The 20890-nt window shown below is 37.8% G+C and overlaps 2 protein-coding genes across 2 annotated transcripts; one reads left to right on the top strand and one right to left on the bottom strand.

The window, feature by feature from the left end:
- The first annotated feature begins 432 nt into the window (after positions 1–432).
- LOC147523596 (uncharacterized) lies at positions 433–3828 on the top strand. Its single transcript, XM_086571616.1, has 4 exons — positions 433–1123; positions 1287–1499; positions 1663–2382; positions 2415–3828. Exons 1-4 carry the CDS (start codon positions 692–694, stop codon positions 3582–3584), a joined length of 2535 nt encoding a protein of 844 aa, XP_086427742.1. The 5' UTR covers positions 433–691; the 3' UTR covers positions 3585–3828.
- A 5128-nt stretch (positions 3829–8956) lies between these two features.
- On the bottom strand, positions 8957–19156 carry LOC147523595 (protein MICRORCHIDIA 6-like). Its single transcript, XM_086571610.1, has 15 exons — positions 19079–19156; positions 18917–18992; positions 18299–18382; positions 16453–16534; positions 14927–15025; positions 14724–14825; positions 14498–14644; positions 13934–14026; positions 12490–12541; positions 12263–12374; positions 11747–11991; positions 11553–11668; positions 10134–10213; positions 9844–9886; positions 8957–9311 (listed from the first exon to the last, which is right to left on the bottom strand). The coding sequence occupies exons 1-15, from the start codon at positions 19149–19151 to the stop codon at positions 9207–9209; spliced, it is 1509 nt and encodes a 502-aa protein (XP_086427736.1). The 5' UTR covers positions 19152–19156; the 3' UTR covers positions 8957–9206.
- Between the last annotated feature and the right edge of the window lie 1734 nt (positions 19157–20890).

The following is a 20890-nucleotide window of genomic DNA, read 5'->3' as shown; positions in this document are numbered from 1 at the left end:
ACTTCAACTTCTGGAATAGGCTTTGATAATCTTTATACAGAAAATTGATAAAAGGGAAGAATGAGAAAGAAAAGATACATGTACATACACACAAACTTAAAACATCACTATCTTAATTCCACACAGAGAGAAAAAGAGTGATTCATCCAATCTCAACCTTAGCACTAGAAGAAAGACTACTTCTTGAATTACCTCTGATGAGCACAACTGCACAAGTGGCCTGTGGCCCTTCCCTACTTTTTAATCTGTCGTAGTTTCATCCATGCCCATTACACCACCTTATCTCCATAGATCTTCCCGTTTCACAATCCAAAACCTTGAAAAGAAAAAGGAAAAACTATCTATAGTTACCTAATATGTTTTCTCAAATTATATAGTCTAATGTGAAAACTATTATAACTATTTATTTTGGTAAAAGGTCAATTACTTTTTTGTTTCAATTCTAACTCCCTTTCCCAAGCGAACAAGCAAGGCCACTGCATAACTATATAAACTGCATGCTTCCATCACCTAAGAATTTAAACCTTGTGTTCTTCTTCATTATATTCAAATTCTTATTCATTCCTTTCTTTCCTACTCTTTACAAACGTGTCGAATCCTAGCTTCTTCTGCTTGTTGTTTCTCTCGAGTTTGACATTGATTTTATGATAATAATTAAGCTCATAGACTTCTCTTAAATTTATATTCTAAAATGTGGGGGAGTAAGAACAACCGTTTTTTGATGTTTCTATCAGTACTATATGTTGTTCTTACTGTTACATACAGTCATACTTCTGCGGATACTTACTGGTTTCTGAGAATCAAATCGAAGTTCGTTGATACTGAAGGAGTACTTGATAGTTGGTCTCCAGGGGCCAATATATGCAGCTGGAATGGACTAAAATGTTCTGCGAATTTTACTCAAGTTGTTAGCCTGAACCTGTCTGGATCAGGACTAGCTGGTTCTATCTCTCCTGAAGTCTCACACATTATTTCGCTCCAAACGCTCGACTTGTCATCAAATTTTCTTATCGGCACTATTCCTCCTGAGCTCGGGCAGCTAGAAAACCTGAAGGAACTACATCTGTATTCAAATTTCATATCTGGTAAGATTCCTGCTGAGATCGGTCTTTTTGAAGAACTTGCAAGTTCTTAGAATAGGAGATAACATGTTAACCGGTGAAATTACACCTGGTATTGGTAATTTGAGCGAATTGAGAGTACTGGGTCTTGGTTATTGCCAATTAAATGGAAGCATTCCAATGGAAGTTGGCAAACTGAAGCATCTGAAATCTCTGAATTTGCAGGAAAACAGCCTCAGTGGTCTCATACCACAAGATGTTGGTGCCTGTGGAGAACTTCAATTCTTCTCAGCTGAAAACAATATGCTCGAAGGAGAAATTCCCATGTCGATGGGAAAGCTCGAGACACTCGAGATTTTGAACTTGTCCAATAACAGTCTCTCTGGATTGATACCAGTTGAGCTTGGTGGCCTGTTCAATTTGAAGTACTTGAGTTTAGTTGGAAATAGATTGAGTGGTCAGATACCTTTCGAGCTGAATCGACTGAGTCAGCTGAACACCCTCGACTTATCAAGGAACAATCTGTCAGGACCTATCAACATCTTCAATGCACAACTCAAGAATATTGAGGCTCTAGTTCTCTCTGATAACTTTCTATCAGGAGAAATCCCTGAGTAATATTTGCGTCCCTAATTCAAACTTGCATAAGCTATTTCTTGCAAGAAACAAGCTCTCAGGCAGGATTCCACCAGAGCTTATGAATTGTTCTTCACTAAAACAACTAGACCTTTCTGACAATGCCCTCGGCGGAGAGATACCATCTGGTCTAGACAGCCTGGGGAACCTCACAGACCTTCTGCTCAATAATAACAGCTTCACTGGGTCTATACCTCATGAGATTGGAAATATGAGCAATTTGGAATCTCTATCTCTGTTCCACAACAGCCTCACAGGTAGCATTCCCACGGAAATTGGAAAACTGTGGCAACTAAGTCAGTTCTTTCTTTATGAAAATCAAATGTCAGGAACCATACCAATGGAGCTAATGAATTGTTCAAGCTTAACCGAGGTCGACTTCTTTGGAAATCATTTCTCAGGTCCCATTCCCGCCACAATTGGGAGGCTTAAGAACTTAGTTGTGCTTCAACTAAGGCAGAACGACTTGTCCGGCCCAATCCCACCAAGCTTGGGTTACTGCAAGAATCTTCAAGCCTTGGCTTTGGCGGATAACAAACTTTCAGGAACATTGCCACCAACTTTCAGATTCCTTTCTGAGCTGAGCATTGTTACTCTCTATAACAATTCTCTCGAAGGTCTACTCCCCGAATCTCTTTTCCTTCTAAAAATCTCACAATTGTCAATTTTTCTCATAACAGATTCGGTGGAAGTATTCTTCCTCTCTGTGGTTCGAGCACTCTGATCAAAATGGACTTGACAAATAATAGTTTCTCTGGTCCCATCCCTGTTAAACTCGCAGCGTCAAGAAATATGACCCGTCTTCGTCTTGGTCACAACCATTTCACTGGGAATATCCCATCCGAGTTTGGCCAACTTAATTTGCTCAATTTCCTTGATTTATCATCGAACAACCTCACAGGCGAAGTGACGCCACAATTATTAAACTGTAAGCAATTGGAGCATCTCCTTCTCAACGACAATCAGTTTACAGGCACCATACCATCATGGTTAGGAAGCTTGAAAGCTCTTGGAGAACTAGACATGTCGTCTAATTTCTTCAATGGAACAGTACCTTCAGAACTTGGAAGCTGTTCAAGCTTACTAAAGCTTTCACTATATAGTAACACACTCTCAGGTGAAATTCCATTGGAGATTGGAAAACTTACCTTTCTGAATGTGCTTAATCTGCGGAAGAACAACCTTTCTGGATCACTACCTTCCACACTTCAGCAGTGTAAGAAGCTCTATGAACTGAGACTTTCTGAAAATTCCTTTACGGGTGTGATCTCGACTGAGCTAGGAATGCTCACAGATTTACAAGTGATACTAGACCTCAGTAGAAACCATTTATCTGGTGAGATCCCTTCATCACTTGGAAACCTTATTAAGTTAGAGAGGTTGAATCTTTCGTTTAACCAGTTACAAGGAGAAGTCCCTCCATCACTTGGAAAGCTAACCAGTCTCCATGTTCTTAACTTGTCAAATAATCTACTCCAAGGCCAGCTTCCTTCAACAATCTCACAGTTCCCTCTGAGTTCCTTTTTGGGTAACAAAGACCTTTGTGGCCAACCATTGGTGTCATGTTCGAGACTAACCAGTTCAAGTAAAAAACCTCTATCAGAAACTGCAGTTGCTGGGATAGTAGTAGCCATTGTGTTCACTTCAACATTGATATGTTGTATAATGCTTTATATAATGTTGAGGATATGGAGTACTTGGCAAAAAGTTTCAATTTCAAGCTCAGATAGTGATGGAACAGAACAAAATACCATTCATGAAAAGAAGAAAAATGTTAAGTACTGGAAGATGAGTTCCATGACTCTGGTTAATTCACAAGGAGAAGAGTTGTCAACTGAAACATATCTGAGGACGACCATGAGTGTCAAGGAGAATGCATTGGTGTAGCCAGATTTCTCACCGTTTTTTCTTTCTACTTTACTTCATATTCTTTGTACCTGTGTTCTTGCTTAATGCAGTGGTTTCTTCAGTTCTCGTGTTGTCCTTACAACTGTCAAAAGTCAAAACTACCATAACAGATTTTAGTCCTTAATTTAACTGTATAGAAATCAGAGACTGGATTATTTTTGACTTGATTGTGCATCAGTCTATCTGTGTCCGTAGTCTGTATCAATGCCACTTGTTAGTCACTTTTCTAGTCATTCACTCATTCGGCTTGTTGATCGGGCTTGAATAAAAGCCCGTTCACAGGGACTTAGCATTGGCGTCATTTGGCTTGGTTTATAACAGTTTCCAAATTTAAAACCCTTTTAACAATCCCATTAAAATGACATTTTGGTGTTTGGGATGCTATATGGCTATTTAGCAGCCCATATAGCATTCCATTGGACTTGCTCTTATATAGTTATATCTATCGCTTCGCTTTAGTTTTTCTCAGTTGAATCGTTGATACAATTGCCGGTGTTCTTCACCAATACACACCTAGGCCTGTCGTTCTCCACAGTGATTCCCAATCTTCACGGACCTGGGCCTGGGCCTAGACCATAAAATGGATGGTGCCAAGAGTTATAGCCTCTTTTTATTTACTCAAGGGTATTCCTTAAACAAGCCCAGCAAGAATGACTCTAGGCCTGGATGAGGTTGTGGAGCCACTTGAGTCTTGGAGGTTGTTTTTAGCTTTGGGCTTAAACTTTATTTCAAGACTTAATACTCAACTTGCCTTATATTCAGCTTTATGCCCTTTAAGGCTTTAAGTAGTGTCAATACTCACAAGAGCCCATGACCGATGTAACAATTTGTGAAAAGGTGTGTAGATCAGTAGATGCAAAAAGTCCAAAAGACATGATGCGTTTAGCTGCCTTATTGACGCCAATGCTGGGTTACCAATTAAATTTTACGGATTGTGTATCACGGATTGGTGGAGAGTTAGGTATAACAAGATGACAACCTCATCATAAGAATTTGTGTGTCTGAAATCCCCCTCAGTTTCTGTTCAAGTCAAATGGACATAATAAAATTGGGCGCAGACCCTGGTTCAATTTGATTTGAATAAACTTGCTAACATCCTTTAATTGGCAAGTAAAATCTTGTAAAAAAAAAAAAACCTTCTTTGTGATTCTTCCTTTATTTGGTCCAGCCTCCAGACGACTTTTTTTTGGGTACAAAACTTTATTGTAAGAAAATGTTCGCTGACAAACTTAACAAGATTTATGTGATAATTTCACGTAAACCAGTTAGAAGACAGCAAGAGCTCTTATAGGAAAAAAGCTCTTTTGCGTATTAATTTGTGCAAAACTATGGCCGCTTTGTTCACCTTGTTTTCACATGCGGATGGAAGTCATTTGCACGTAAAATATCAATAAACACAAATAAATCTACAGATAGGTAGCTCTCAAGGACGCAAATTACACTCACCTCAAAATGCTCTATATGTAACGATATAAGACATCATCACTGGACAAAACTTGATCTATATGGTGGTCGGAGCGTGTTTTTGTTGATCTACTTTTGTAATTAAGATAAAAAAAATGGTTTAAATATTGGAGTTGGCAATCTTCCAGCAGTTTTAGAGGTATATGTTATAAAATCTCTGTGTTATCTAGGTAACCAAATTTAAACAGACTCTATACTCTATAGGATCTAACAAAGTGTTTAGATACATAACATGCATCCACCACCTAAAAATAAGACAAAGGAAACACTACAAAAAATCTTACTCTGAAACAATAGAGACTACGAAGAATAGAGGTGCTACAGCCCCTACAGATTAGGGCTTTGAGAGAGAGTGTAGTATACGTTAGAAAGTTGGCTTATATAAAGGTTTCAGAGGTCTTAGGGCCGGCTAAAATTGTGACGCCTTAGTTACCAAAAACAAATGGTACAAGTTGTGAAACACATTAGGGTTTTGGGCAGCGGGCAACAACAATATAGAGTAGCAAGTTGCGGGGCAACAACAATATTAAAATGCGAGCCTATATTATAGGTATTTACAAGTATGCAAACTGAGCTACACATCATTTGTTCAGTCTTCAAACCGGTCTTTCAAGATCGATAGGTAGTATGGTTTCAATGGATTCGATTGTGTGGAATAAAAGCAGTGGGGGCTAATTGAAAAGGGGGGGGGGTTCCTGTTCGATGGTGGGAGTTAGTTAGGAAAACCCGGCTATCATATAGTGTAGAGATAGTTCCAAAAAAAAAAAAAAAAAAAACAATTATTACAAGTGTGTCATCGGGTCCCAAAAGTTGAATTCGAAAACCCCAATTTTAAATAACCATTTGGGTGAGGTCGTTGACAGTGCAAACCAAGCGGTGCGGTCACACCGCCCGGACTAAGTTCAAACGATATGGCCACATCGTTTGGGACTTAGGTCCAAAACGATGTCAAACGATGCCCACACCGGTCAATGGCCAAAAAATAGAACTTTATATTTTTTCAAAGTTCAAATCCCAAACGGTGTGTGGTCATATCGTTGGGGACTTAGTCAAACGGTGTGGCCATATCGTTGGAGACTTAGTCCAAACGCGGTGTGGCCATATCATTGGGGATTTTTTACGCCCAAATCCCAACGACATGACCACATCGTTTTGGACTCAATCGCACGATGTGACCGCACCATTTGGTTTGTACAACGAGCGACTCCAAATGTCGTTTTAAGTTTGGGGTTTTCGAATTTTCTCATTCACCATCGCATTACACATGCATATTCAGCCCTAGTGTTTAATGTTAGTGTTAGGATATAGTTTTCATGGTTTAAAATTTAGGATGGTGGAAGAGAAGAAAAAAAAATAGAAGAAAGGCCGAAAGCTTTTAAAATTCACGTTGGTTTGGGAGGTGCCCAACACAAAACAACTTTTTGGGACCAATGACACACTTGTAATAATTGTTTTTTTTTTTTGAATTTTTTGGGACCAATGACAAACTTGTAATAATTGTTTTTTTTTTTTTGTCTGCCCAACACAATATAGGGTCCGTTAGTAATAGGACTCATATTATATTTTTTTAGGTACTTAATAAGGTTAAAAGCTTAAAATGTAGCACGAGTTGATTTTTTGATATATCATATATGTGCTAAGTACCGCCTATTATTAGTCCTAATTTGGTGTGTAATGGCTAGGGCTGTCAATGGGTCCGATAACCGAACCGAACCAAACCAATCAAAAGCAGTTTAGGTTTTGGTAATTCGGTTTTAGTTCGGTAATGACTAATGAGTTTAATTTTGAGTACATATCAGATATTGGTTTGGTTTAAAAAAACCGTTGACTCATCATCCGGTAGGGTACCCGGTCTTCACCCGCCACCCAAATCCACACCGACCCAAAAACAGGCCCGCTCTACCCCGCCCCGCCACCGTTTTTACGCGGTTGGGCTATGGGTGTAGATTTTATGTTCAAACCCGACCCGTCAGGCCACCCGACCTGCACCGTGTCAAAAGTCATTGACCCGACTCCGTTGACCCGCAAAATTTCAAGACTCAACTCTAATATTTTTGTATTTTGTTTATATTTTATTTTAACTTTTATAGGAATTTGAAAGATATAAGCACAAACTTATGAGTTCAACATCAATTTCAAATATTCAAGTTTGAACATTGGGCAAATATCAAAAGTTCAAATTTAACTTTCAAATTTTGGAGAAAATGAATCATTCATCCTTGTATTAATTTCGAATTCTTATTTTAGTTTATATTTTATTGTTTAGTACCATAGATCCTCGAGCTCTCATCTTCATTTTATCATGCTATGAAAAATAATCAATTTACAAATGATAAATCGTAGAAAAAAAGTTTCAAATTTACATATATGGTTTTGGGTTCAAGTTCAAGTTTTTTATTTTTGTTTATTTTTATTGATTGATTTATTTTTTTTCTATGTTGTGAATTGAAAATATATTATTTCAATTAGAAAGTTTTTAGGTGAAATTGGGTTAAAATGATATTTCCACCGACTTCGGATGACCCGCCCAAAAACCAGTAAAAGTGACCCAACAGGCCGGATAATGGTACTTAAAACATAACACTTCAACCTGTTGTTCCTGCCCCATCGGGATCACTAGATTTGTATCCTCTAGACCGCCCCGACCCACTATTTGGCTCCTGCGATTGACCGCCCGCCCGTCCATTATTACACCCCTAATTTCTGGTGTGCTCTCTACCGAACTAATAAGATGGTATTTTCGTAATATTTATGATTAATTTTGTATAAATTTTATCAATTGTAGTGGCTGAAATTAATCGATTTAATTTAAGATTTAATTGATTTTATAGTTTTCCGTTCGGTTCGAATCAATTTAGTTTTGATTTGCAACATATATTATCAATTTGATTTGATTTAAGATAAAATATAATATTATCAGTTCGTTTCAGTTTCGAGTACCCAATTATATTATGGTTTGGTTTCGGAGCATCCAAACCGATGCATTGACAGCTAATGATAGGCAATGAAACAAATTACACGTAATTAAGCCGTGGTTTTGATGAGGATGGTCTCCGGTCATCACACCAAAGTTCACCCATTTTTTATTTTCTTCTTTTTTCAATAGTAACCGCTTAGGATACAGTGTGCCATACAATACAAACAAAACAGTAGAGGTTGAGGATGAAGACGATGAAGACCCTAAAAGTAAGAGGTTTTGAACATAACATAACAGCCCCGCCCCCAAGAAGTTTCTTTTTTGGTACTAATTCCAATGATCAAATCCTTTCCTTTTCAATTTTACAACAATTTATTTATTCAAACACAACGTAAATATGAGTTGTAATTACCATAGCTCTGGCCTCTGGATAGTGCCAAATTGCCAACTGACTGTAAACTGGACTGTTGTAAGGAGTAACCGATATTTGCAGGCTAATCTGGCAAGTGGCAACTAATTGAGTGAGTGGTGGCAGAAAGGGGTATGCGGACCGCTCACTCCCCAGCCATACAGTATACTAGTCATAGTAACTACTTTCGAGTTAATCGAACATTATGCCTTAACAAAGAAACGAAAGAAGTGGTCTGAAGCTGAGACGCTCGTTAAATACGAAGGCCTGTGTACAGGTGATGAGACCAGATAATCCTATGTTGACGAAGAGATTGAAGTAAAATAGCAATGATTAACAACTAAGATGGTTACAAGTAACCGGTTTAACTTTTGAATTAGTAGTGTGGAACATCATTCTGATTACATTCAGGGATTTCGCATATTACACATGTACACGAAACTGGAAATGAGTATTGACAGCTCAAATGACTTCAAATCCGACATCTCTGTTCAGAAACAAGAAGTATAGCAAAAAATATACTGCATGTGGATGCTATATATAGCAAAAATATACAAAAGATGACTAACGTATAACTTTTTTCCTTAATCGCTTTTTTCTTTCTCCGTCTATTTTCTCATTTACACTTTACAATCTTACAGTAAGGCAAAATGTGGAATCCCCAAACAGATTGTTAACTACCTCCTAGTGCCTAGGGGGGACCTTTATCTACGTACCCGTTCAAAGGGTGACATTTTTTATAGACAAGCTTCCAACAAAACTTCATAAGATATGTTACAGATGTAAAATATGAACCCGATAAGAGTATAATTTACATTTTCTCATTCTTCACAGCGTCTTCCAATGCTTTTGATTCAGACAACAGCCTTGCATACTCGTGCTGGACCTCAAGTAGTTCAATTTTGAGCTGTTCCACCTATCAATGAATTAAAATGATAAGTAAGCATTGTCTGTTGTAGATTTCGGTGCATATGAGAACATTGTCTCACAAGAAAGGTGTTCTTATAATCTTATTAGTTATATTTCCTAACCCCAAAAGGCCATGGTGCACAGTGTTCCCATACATCATATTGTCCTTCAGTTCTTATCTTCTCAAGTCATTATGAATGTGGACAGGAAAACTGCACCACAGCCTTTAATTTACACAAAAAAAAAAAAAAAAAATCAAAATATTAGTATTCATTAGAAAGACTCGGGTATGGCCCTAATCCAACTCCTAGGGTGCTCTTCCACATAAACAGCACAACTCTCATGATGCAGATAGTAGTCTGGCAAATGGAAACCATAATGGCTATAACAAGGAGAGCCCATGCCACACTTAAGAATTTCACTTGATTTATCATATTAATAAACATGTCGCTCTGAGACTGCTGCATCAGGTTTACACGCAGTAGACAGCCCTGTGACAAGCTACTCAAGTTCAGTTATGTCTATTTCAGGTAAATTACCTTAAGATTAAGCTCCTCTTCCCTCTTCTCGTACTCCAAACACCTGTATAGAAGAACATGAAAGCAATTAAGATTTTTCAAAAACGGCAATCTGAAAGACAAACTTAAACTACTGTGTTCAACTGTTCATCAATATTCCATGTGGGGCCAGTTAATCACTTCTTAGGACGGTGTCCAGATTTTATTTAGTTTGCTGCTGAAAACATTATTTATATGCAATGCAGCCAAAAATTGTACTTAGGAAACATAATACAAGCTTTCTAAAGCCAAATATACTGTTCTGTGCTTACTGTGCTTGTAGCTTCCTGTTTTCTTGTATTAGGCTTTCAGCTTCCTCGTCAAGCAACTGGTTCTCAGTACCATTCACAGGCTATCAACAAGACATGGAAAGAATCAGTAGAGAAAATTCTCAGTAAATCAGTTAATAAAAGAGAAGACACAACAGAATTCCCCCAAAGGTAAGAGAAACACAGTAAGTAATACACAAAATTTGTCTAAGTTTAAGGTCTTCCAAAAGCATGTACACAGAAACTGATTTTTTAGACACAAAACCATATGAGCCGGATCCAAATTAAGTTCCTCCAAGAATCATGTAAACAGTTAATGATTTTAAAGATCAAATTTGTCATTCCTCTATTTCTAATGAGATAAGGTTTTGTAGTAGTCTAAGACTAAATTTTTTGACAGAAACTAGAGCTGCCAAAGGGTCTCTGAAAAACACCAACATTTACAACAATGTAAGCTGAGAAAATGTCCAGACAAAGATCATATACTATGAGGTGTACAAACAGGTACCTTTCTCAAAATGCCCCCCCCCAGACTACCTTGCGTCTCTGGGACATAAATAGCTCTAAAACAATTTTGGCGCTCTAGAGACCATCTTTCACCTTTCTTTTAATGGAAAACTTTTACTAACGTACAGGACAAGTATACAGCTAAGCTAAAGGTGGTAGGAAGAGCAACTATGTGATTCTAGGATATGCGAACTACGTTGGCACCCCATAGGACCACATATTATGAGTGTACCATCCTGATACATTTAGAGGAGGGGTTGCAGAAAGAGAGGGAAACAAACGTGAAGAAGATGTTCACCCTCTATCTTCTAATACTGCTAACCATTTTAGAAACTACTGAAGTCTGAAACAAGCCAAAGAATGCATTGTCATAATTTGCTCTATGTTTTAAGACTTCAAAGTGGATCAAATACGATATGATGTTTAAGAATCCATTCTGGATACAGGCCCATATGACCATTCATAAACTCCAATTCAGTTGGTGCAACCAGGAAGCCTCTCGTGTATTAACAAGCTAGAGTGGGTGAGTTATTACTTACTACCCTAGGTACGAATCCTCATACTTGAGGTGCCACTTCGGATGTGTGCATCCTTGCATGTGTATGTCAGACTACGGCATCCAAAGTCGGGACAATCTTCTTTCTTTTGGGTAAAGACAAAAGATGATCGTCCAACCATGGGGATGATCCTAACAAAAATCAGCTCATTTGAAGATGTCTCACTTGTCAAAGTTGTATTTAAATTTAACATTCATTTAACAGTTTTAGACATCTTTAAATGGGCTGACTTTTTTGTGGAATGATCTCTATGGTGGGGAAATCATCTCAACAAAAAATCAGCCCATGAACTACTCATTGTGTAGAGTTCAATCAAGGGATGTGAATTCAGAATGTGAACTGAAATCTCATATGGTACCTGTACTTCCCAAATATGCCTCTGACCGCTGACACAATCTGCCCCTGGTCCTGCTTGTCTTTTCACTCCCTCATTCTCGATCACATTACCTTGTCTTTTCCTCTTCATATTTACTCCTGTTTGTGTTTTATGAATAGAATAAATAAACAAATAAATTTGTTTCTCCCCACAGTATTGTCTATTTGTACATTTACCTGGTGCAGAGCTGGTTTGATTGTTTGCAAGAGCCTCCCCTGGTCTTCCGCCAGAAGATCGAGAGAGAACGCTGGGAGAATCTCTAAACGATCTACCTCCGGAAGCTAATCTTGAACTATCAAGAGCCGGAGAACTGGGAGTCATTGTTACAGGTTGCAGTCCACTGACTGCTTTAGATGGAGGAGTCCGTGCTGTGGGAGACTTCTTAGGTTGATGATACCCAATTAATCCACAGTGATAATCCCTACAGAATTACAGGAAAATTTGATCAGGTAAGAAGTAAAGCATGTACTTGATCAGTTCCATATTTTGTGTATTTAATGAAATTCGACTAACAGGCAAAAAGAGAATGACAATAACGACAATAGCATAAGATTACTAGATTAAAGATAGACCTCAAGGGTCACAAAAAATAAGTGCGCTTGAATGTGTCACAAAGATTAGAGAAAGATTTCTGCTACATGATCAAACACATAGCACAATAAATGTGCTTCAAAAGATTTTATTTAACTTACCAATATTCCAACGTCATGTCCTTCAAACGGGCTTCAAGTTTTTGAAAAAGAGATGTCTTCTCAAAATCTTGCTTATTATGAGTAGGTTCAATGAAATTGGCCTCCAGTACACCTAACAAACACTATTAGAATATTCAGTAAAGTGAATTTTAAACATGGATTTAAGTTTTATGGTCAATCAAATCCTTAAATATGCAACAGGAAAAAGAAGCAAAAAGTTTCCTCACCAGCTACACCCCTGCCCCTATTGTTGCTCTGACTCACAACACGCCAAAATGGCTGCAAAGAAGTTATGGAGAAAGAGTGAGATAAATGTCCCTGCTCTTCAATGTCAATAAAACAAGAAAATCTACATGACATCAAAAGGGAGATAAATTTGGTCTGAACTGACAATTATAGGGACACATTACTTCTTACTAATTAATGACTCGCATGATTCATCCTGCATATTGCTGAAAGTGAAATTCATTAACTATTGACGCAGGAGAACATCCATAAGGATTTGCTGTCTCAACAACATAAAAGGCCGACAACGGATCCTCACATACTAAACAAAGGAAAGATGGAGAGAAAAAAAAAATTGCCCATGTCAGAATTCAGAGAACTGGAGAAAGATTTATGACATTGTTTGTTATTTGAAGAGCTTATATGTGGATAAAAAATGCCCACGTCAGAATTCAGACAACTAGAGTAATAAACCTTCCCAAAATAGAAAGTTAGCACCAATAGCAGATAAAATTGTTTATCTTGAGGAAAAGAAGAACTACTTAAGATGACTAGGGAGCTCGATTTCAAGGAAGAAGAGGATAAATAAGTCCCTGTAGAGCGAAATAAAATAAATCTCTTTAAAGTTTGAGAGAATGGCGAGAAAGGAGGAGATATGATGGAAATGAAAAATGTTTTGTCAAGACTGACATTGAGAACGAAAATGCATTCGCTTTCTCCACCAAATTGCTACAGTTAGAAATAGAGTTATCCACTTGAATATGTTTGGATTACGGGTAAGGAAGTGCGGTAAGAGAAGAGCTTAAAGAGGGAATTGTGAGATTTATCCAGATTTGTTGTATGGCCTTGCATATCCAGACCTACCATGGACGAGTCAACTGTTGGAAAAAATCTATTTGCCAGAGAACGGACAATTGGAAAAAGAGAGCGAAAGAGGTTTGAGATGCAATTGCAATTATAGAAGGGAGTAAATGTAAGTCCCCAGGACTTCCTATTATGCTGGACAGTCGGTGAGAATCTCATAGAGTCATAGGCATTATATACTGTCAAACTGGAAAAACCACTGGCACCAGCTGACACTGGAACATGATGGAAGCAATGGAATTTTTCTCCTCTCATATTCCACGTTATACTACACAAGCATAAAGCATTATTCCATTTTATTTAAAACTTCCCAATAATCTCGCTAAAAGTCCATGATACAGCTATCAAGAGAACAATAAAGTCAACACACTCATAACGGGACTATCGAATGAATTGAAAACTTACCCCTGATGTTCAACAAGGTCGGGTTTAAGTTCTCAATTCATTTGATTGTCATACCCCTGACCTTGTTAAAGTCGCGTTAGTTTGAGTATTCGCAAGAAAAGTTCTGAATAAACTCTCTTTCAAAACCTAAGAATGACCCATTGAAGTGTGTAATTGTGCATAAGTACATGAAATTACCATTATAAGGCGGTTCTTGTGGTAGACACTAAATCCATGGATATTCACATGTGGAGCATCCTTCAAAAACCCTATGGTAGTAATAACTGCAGCCTGCAAAACCAAAAAAAAACGCAGTGTAACTAACTGAAGACATGAGCATGAGGCTTAATGGCTTATATTATCAAAAACCATCTCATGCAGACAAAACATTTCTACTATGATTTATGAAGGTTCTTATGGTTCCCACTTCCCCATATGCTTACTATTGGCAAGGACCCATGAGCCAATAAAATATTCTCTACAGAAACCAATTTCTTTTAATTTTAGGTTGATTGGCTGGCATATGTGTTCACTAAAAAATAGAAAAAGTTGAAAAACCTTTTCATATTGACAAACCCAAGGAACCATGAATCCAGTGGAGTGAACACTGTCAACTCAGTAGATAATAGTCAAACCACGTTAATATTACTATATTAAAATAGTGCATAGCTTTGAAGTTGATAAATACCACCCTCAGCAGATATATAAGAAACGTACTGCAATTCAAGCAAAAAACCAAGTATTCTATATCAATTCACAAACCTCTGGATCTTTACCAATTTGAGGCTTGTACAAAATGCATTGGGGAAATTTGAGATCATTAGCAATACTATGATGCTCAACCACTTTCCCGCGCAATATTATTCTGAAATGCTTTGGTACCTTTAGGTACAAAATGGCCGAGTATACCTGTTATTCAATAAGAACTACGTTTAGCAGAAGAAATGGACTTCTGTAGAGATTATCAAATACTATACAATGAACCTACACGAAGGGAATAAGGGAACCGGGTAGCAATATGATGTTGGGTAATCATCTTTCCCTGGTGAGAAGTTTTAACAACTGTAGGAGCTCCAGTAATCAGAATATCCTACAACCAGCAACTCAGAAATCATCATCAGTACTATATATTCCAATAGAAGGAGGGGGGAGAGAGTTAGTAAAAAAAAAAAGCTTTAGAGAATAGCTAACCTCAGCGTCAGATTCAAAATCAAGCTCTAAATTTCTTTCATCATTGAACCAAAGATTGTAAATAATAACTTTGGTGCCATGATGTCCCATGTTATCGAACTGCCAAATGAATCCAAGAGTAAAGTAAATAAGACATTTTAAAGAAAATAGTTGCATCAAGATTCAGTATGATTTAAATGAAGCCTCATAATGCAACATTAATACAGAAATGTAATACTGATGAAATTCCCGTTGAAAGAGAAGATCAATAATATCAAGAGAAATACAATCTGAAAAGTCAAAATTGATTCTAGCCTTTTTTTTGGCAAGCCTGTTTTAAATGAGATCAGCAACTCTTTGATGCTGGCGGGGTTCGAGCCCCAAACCTCTGGTATCATCACCCAAAGGTTTTACCAACTTTGCTAGCTTAACTCTCTCCTAGATCCCATGAACTTCTCTGGTGCGTTAATCTTTTCATAGAACTATGTTCATGGTTCAGACGAAGACAATCATGCTAACTCGACCCAACTGTTCACACCAACCCCATAGAAAACATGCACAAATGACAGACACCGTTTAACACAAAACCTATACAACTTTTTTTATACAATGTTTAATACAAAACTCCTTAAAAACAATGAATTAGGAGCTGATTTTTTGTGGATGTGTTCTATATGCCATGGAGATCGACTCCACAAACAATCAGCTCATGTGGAAGACCGTCTCCATGGTGGGAACATTTCATCCACAAAATGTCATCCCTTAATTCACCTTGTAGGGTGCGGTGGGAGGGACTGAATAAAACATTGTATAAAGACTGGTAAATGGAACCTATTCGCACACACACTCACCCAGCATATATATATAACATCCTATGGTGCAACAGGCTCGAACTGGAAGAATGTAACTGCTACACAAGTAGACAAATTAAGTGACAACTCAAACATATATACAAATGCTTGTCAATTTGCCAATGAGTGCTTGACTATGCCTATAGTTCATCCACACAGACAAATTTGGCACATGGTGGAACACCTCCAAAAAGTGTACATGTAATTCCAGGATTAAGTGCCTTTTGGAATGCGAATGTTCTTGCACATGCTTTTCTCTTTTTTCCTTTTCTTTTTCTCTTTCTACTTTAGGTAAGACATGGACTACTAATAAGAGATAAGCAGGATGTGATATCCTACACTACAAAGCAAGCATGAAAAAACTGAAGAAAACCAACAAGAGGGAGACCACATAAACACTAAACGACACCAAGAAAGTTACAACAGGCTGCCCATGAAAGAATCACAGCAAAAAAAAAACTACCAAAAGAAATGTCTCTCCCGATCTTTGACCAGGAATATGACTTGAAAGGAAACTAAAACATGATGGATGTTGAACAGTCTAAATGATGAAGCCATTTCCAATGAACTTAAGCAATACATTCAAGAGGCACTTGACTAAAACGGTGGACTAAAAACAACAACTTGACTCCAACACTCACACTTCTGGTCAATTTACACAATAAAGCCATAACCAAAAATGATTTGCATGCTTACTTGCTTCAGCAACTCAGATTCTGTACCATATGGTGACCACTGTAAGAGCATAGACATATTAGATGAAAAATGCTCTGCATGCCTATAGGAGCTTAGGCTTTTAATTTGCCAGTTGATGCCTCAAACTCATAATCAACCTGCAACCCACAAAGTGAACATCACTTTAATGCATATTAAATCCTGAAAGAACAATAAACAACTAATTATCAAAGGAAAAACCTTCACTCTGAGAATAATATAGGTACAAATGAAGCATATAACAAAATTTACAAGGCATTGCACAGCTAAGTTACATTGACACGGACACATGTATCACTACCCGATTGTAACTTACGCCCTGAAGCACACATGTGCTGGGAGGTGATCGTCTTGGCGCACATGATCGTGCAGCTCGACCAATACAAGCATGATAAGCATTGGTGCTCAAGTATTCTCATGGATAGCCAAGACTGAAGGTTACCCCATTTACCTACAGTCAAATCCATCCCTCGGGTAAACCTGAGAGCAGACTAAGCACACTTGTCTCATATCTTGAGATTGGAAAGCCAATACCTCATTGCAACGAGGGATGTGATGATGACACACTCGACCGAGCAACAAGGCATAACGCGCTAGGACATGGTATTTAGAAACCTCTCTACCCAACGGACCCATGTAATCAGGCTCCAACTGAGCTCGCCCCTAGACCTGTCCTAGAGTTATCCGGGAACCCATGACGCACCCTTCAGTGTCGCCGTGGAGCTGGTCCTGGTATCCCACCAGGGAAGTTCCTTGCATATGGTCCGTAGGCGATGAGGAGAATGGGAACTCATTCCTCTATATATGTCTAAGTAAAATTTTCACTAAAACCAAAGGGGACATTGACCACATGTTTAAATAGGTCGACTAAGTTGACTTTAGTCACTCCGTGAAACACTGACCACATGTTTGACTAGGTTGACTTTAGTCACTCTATGACACCGACACGAATACGGAGTGTCTGACACAACAAGTTGTGGGAAACGACACGGGGACACCAATAGTAGTATTTTTTATATAGAAAAATTATTGACCATCTTGGCAAAACCATGACAAAAACCCATTTCCTATATTTTTTTATGTAGTATTATTCATGCAATTTCTTAGGAGGCTAAAAAAATGTTATTGCTGGCAAAATTTGACCTTTGAGTCCCTTTTAATAAAGTTTCTAATTTTCTACCACAGATTTTTATTTTAAAGAGAATAGTAATACTATATTTCTGGGATATTTCTTTGCTTTAATTACCTAATAGGCATTTTTATTTAAATTTTCCCTCCGATTTTAGTGGTGTTAAAGAACATTTTGCACTGATCTGATGTTTTTATCCATGTCTACACACGTATCCGTGTCGACACATTTTTTCAGTGTGGGGTGTTGATGTAGGCTTCTCCTCGTGACTTAGCTGCACACACAGGTGTAATAAAAACATTCTAGTTGGGGAGATTTGATTTCCAAGTTCACAACAATGAACGGGATAGATTGGTTCAAAATCATTACATTCCTCCATTCCTTTGATAAGTTGAAATAAAACTTGAGGGAATAAGAAATCATTCAACTATAAGTTACATTTTGACAAAGGCCAACTTCTCTTTGACTTCGGACAAACTTCACATGTTAGAGAGGGTCCCTAAAAACTGTATATAGAAACAAATGCATTTACGGATATTTGTATCAATTTGTTCTTTCCTTTGCTTACTCCCTAGGCGATCCCCTCTCTCACCCTTATTGTACCGGCCCGTCTACATTTTTTAGTCGAGATAAATACATTAATACTTAACCATAATAACAAAAAACTTAAAAACATCAACAAAAATATAGGGAAACTACACCCCAATCAGTGCGACTATTCTATCATGTCCTGTTTGCCTCAAAAATGTGTAAGAAAGGAGACCAACACTTTGAGTCAATGTCCTGATAACAGAGAAATACAGGTTATTAAAATACCTAAATCAGTGAAGCGTGTCGGAAATAGACATGTGCGAAGTAGAACTTCAACATCTATACAAAATTAAAGTTCAAATACATGGCAGATTTCAGTTCTCATTTGCAAAATTAGGGAAGTTGTTCAAGAATTTTTATTACAACATCCAGAAGAGAACTGGCTAACACTAAAACTACAATAGAAAAGTTAGCAATATTAACAAAAGTAATATGATTATCAAGTAAAAATCTGTATAACCAAAACAAGATAGAAGTCAATGGGCACAGGAAACCATAGAAACACTGTACAATTGGTCTAGGGGAACCGCACTTGGGAATCTGCGGTTTCATGATTTATTTTCCATATAAATAGATGAGTTCAGTTGTTGTTTGTTGATGCTACTTCTTGAGTGTTCTGAGGTTTTTGAAGATGCTCAAAAAATTGTCATGCACCTCTTGATTTATGGGAGACAGCCAAGCAAAAAAAAGATCTAAGATTCAATTAAACAAAGATAGCAATCAAACCTGTTAGAAGTGTGGCGGCTGAAAACAATAGCATCTGCTCCAAGTCTCATAGTGCTTGTCTTAAAGCCATTTCCATCTGAAAGGCTACAAGCCCACAATTAAATATAAAATAAGCAAGTATGAGCAAAACTACATGTAAAAGGACAAGTATAACATTCTTACATTGTCCAATGGCAGACTTTGATTTCTTATCTGAAAAACCAAAGCTGATACAGCACATTGATTCTGGGTCCATTCCACCTCCATCATCTTCTTATCGCCAAGTACCAAGTTCAGACACACAAGTATTATAATGGGAACATATCTAGTGGTAAAAGTATAATGTAAAGATTCCAACATAACTCAAAGAATCACTAGGAAATACCCTGAATAATTAGAGCTGGGCACCCATCCCTTGGATTTATGGTTTTATCAACCATGACAAAAGAAGCTCCATTTGCACCTATAATGCATATCCAGAGCAAATCTGTTGTTATACAATTTTGATGATCCAGAATAGAATTCAATAAGCACATATAGGCATATAGCAACAGTACTGAAATGGTGAAAGAAGAATCAATTACATAAAAAAATCTAAATGTCATGGATTATTTTTTTGGTGAGAAACACAGATTTCTACCAATTGTAAACTAGATCAACTAGGTGCAGCACAGCATGGAAAAATGAAATGAACCCCAGTTGTAATTTAGAATCATTAGGTTCATTTGAACTGAACCAAAAGTATAAAGCAAGAACAAAGACCATCAGAAACATCAATCATGGTATTGTAAAATACAAGGACCCCGGTCGACTAACTGGTTCCATGCACCTTAGGGTGACAAATACACGGCCATCGTTTATTGGGACCTAGGGAGCTAGCGGAACTTATTTCCATATTATTTATTTAAACAATTAGGTCTTCATGAACTCAAACCTACCACCATGACTCTACAGCTTAGCAAGATCGCTCCATAAAGTATCCAAAAGGAATTGCGGAAAACGCCCTTGTAAAGTCCAAGATTTCTTCTATCCCGGTAGACTTTGTTATTTTGGATACGTAAGTTGCTTGTGATTCTATTCCTATCATTTTAGGACGTCCGCTCCTTGCCAATCGCTAATGCTCTTATTAACCGCCGAGATGGTTCCATGACCATGTCCTTCGAAATCTTTTTCGGCGAGGTGAATGGTTCAAGTTAATGAAACAAATTCCGTGAGCCCGACATCGATGGTGAAGTCAACAGGATTTGAAGATTCCAAGAAGAGTATTTCTCAAACTCTTTCCCCGAGGATGAAGTGTACCAATTTCTTTCCTTTAGCTTACTCGAAGTTTGAGGACGATGATTATACAAAACTAAGTAAATGAGTTATTGTGAGTCGCACTTCATTAATCGACCCTACAAATGTTGATGTCTAGTAACTTGATGATCATCCTCTGCTTACTACATGGATGATGACCTTCCTCAAGAATCTTTAATACCCACTCGCCCACCCCCCAATTAAAACCACTTCCTTCGAATTAAAATACGCATGCCTTTGATGCCGATGGTCGCCACCCGCATTATTATTTCTTCACAATTGACCGACGATCGTGAAGCTCGCTTTTAATTAATGTCATTCAACAACATCGCTCGCTATCGATGGTCCTCGATGACATTAAAGGTATCAACCTAATGTGCACCCATCGTGATACACCTGAAGAAAATGCTAAGACGCGTCATGGAACCACAAACACGCCTAAACCCTACCATGAAAGATGTGGTATGAGAAGAAGTGTTAAAATTACTAGATGCGTATTATTTACCCTATCTCGATAGTGTTCAGGTGAGTCCCTGCGGCACGAAGTTCCAAAGAAACGGGCATTACGGGCCCAGTTAAATGATAAAGATGAATGCATTTCCGCCAGATCCCGCAAGAAATGGCTAATATGCATCGACTATCGCAAACTTAATGCCGCCACTGTGAAGGATCACTTTCCACTTCCATTCATCGATCGAT

This window comes from Coptis chinensis, chromosome 1 (genome assembly GCF_015680905.1).
Source record: "Coptis chinensis isolate HL-2020 chromosome 1, ASM1568090v1, whole genome shotgun sequence".
In the NCBI taxonomy this organism is placed as follows: domain Eukaryota; kingdom Viridiplantae; phylum Streptophyta; class Magnoliopsida; order Ranunculales; family Ranunculaceae; genus Coptis; species Coptis chinensis.
The sequence above is the reverse complement of the archived record's forward strand: the minus strand, read 5'-3'. Positions and strand labels throughout refer to the sequence as shown.

What these genes read in the sequence shown, in the direction of transcription:
- LOC147523596 (XM_086571616.1), top strand. Translation starts at nt 692, where the DNA reads ATGTGGGGGAGTAAGAACAACCGTTTTTTGATGTTTCTATCAGTACTA. An exon ending in TCGGTCTTTTTGAAGAACTT is followed by an intron (nt 1,124 to 1,286) that starts GCAAGTTCTTAG and finishes CTGAATTTGCAG; the next exon opens with GAAAACAGCCTCAGTGGTCT. An exon ending in ATTTGAAGTACTTGAGTTTA is followed by an intron (nt 1,500 to 1,662) that starts GTTGGAAATAGA and finishes ACTTTCTATCAG; the next exon opens with GAGAAATCCCTGAGTAATAT.
- LOC147523595 (XM_086571610.1), bottom strand. Translation starts at nt 19,151, where the DNA reads ATGGACCCAGAATCAATGTGCTGTATCAGCTTTGGTTTTTCAGATAAG. An exon ending in ATAGTCGCACTGATTGGGGT is followed by an intron (nt 16,535 to 18,298) that starts GTAGTTTCCCTA and finishes AAGCTCCTATAG; the next exon opens with GCATGCAGAGCATTTTTCAT. An exon ending in TCAAACCAGCTCTGCACCAG is followed by an intron (nt 11,669 to 11,746) that starts GTAAATGTACAA and finishes AAACACAAACAG; the next exon opens with GAGTAAATATGAAGAGGAAA.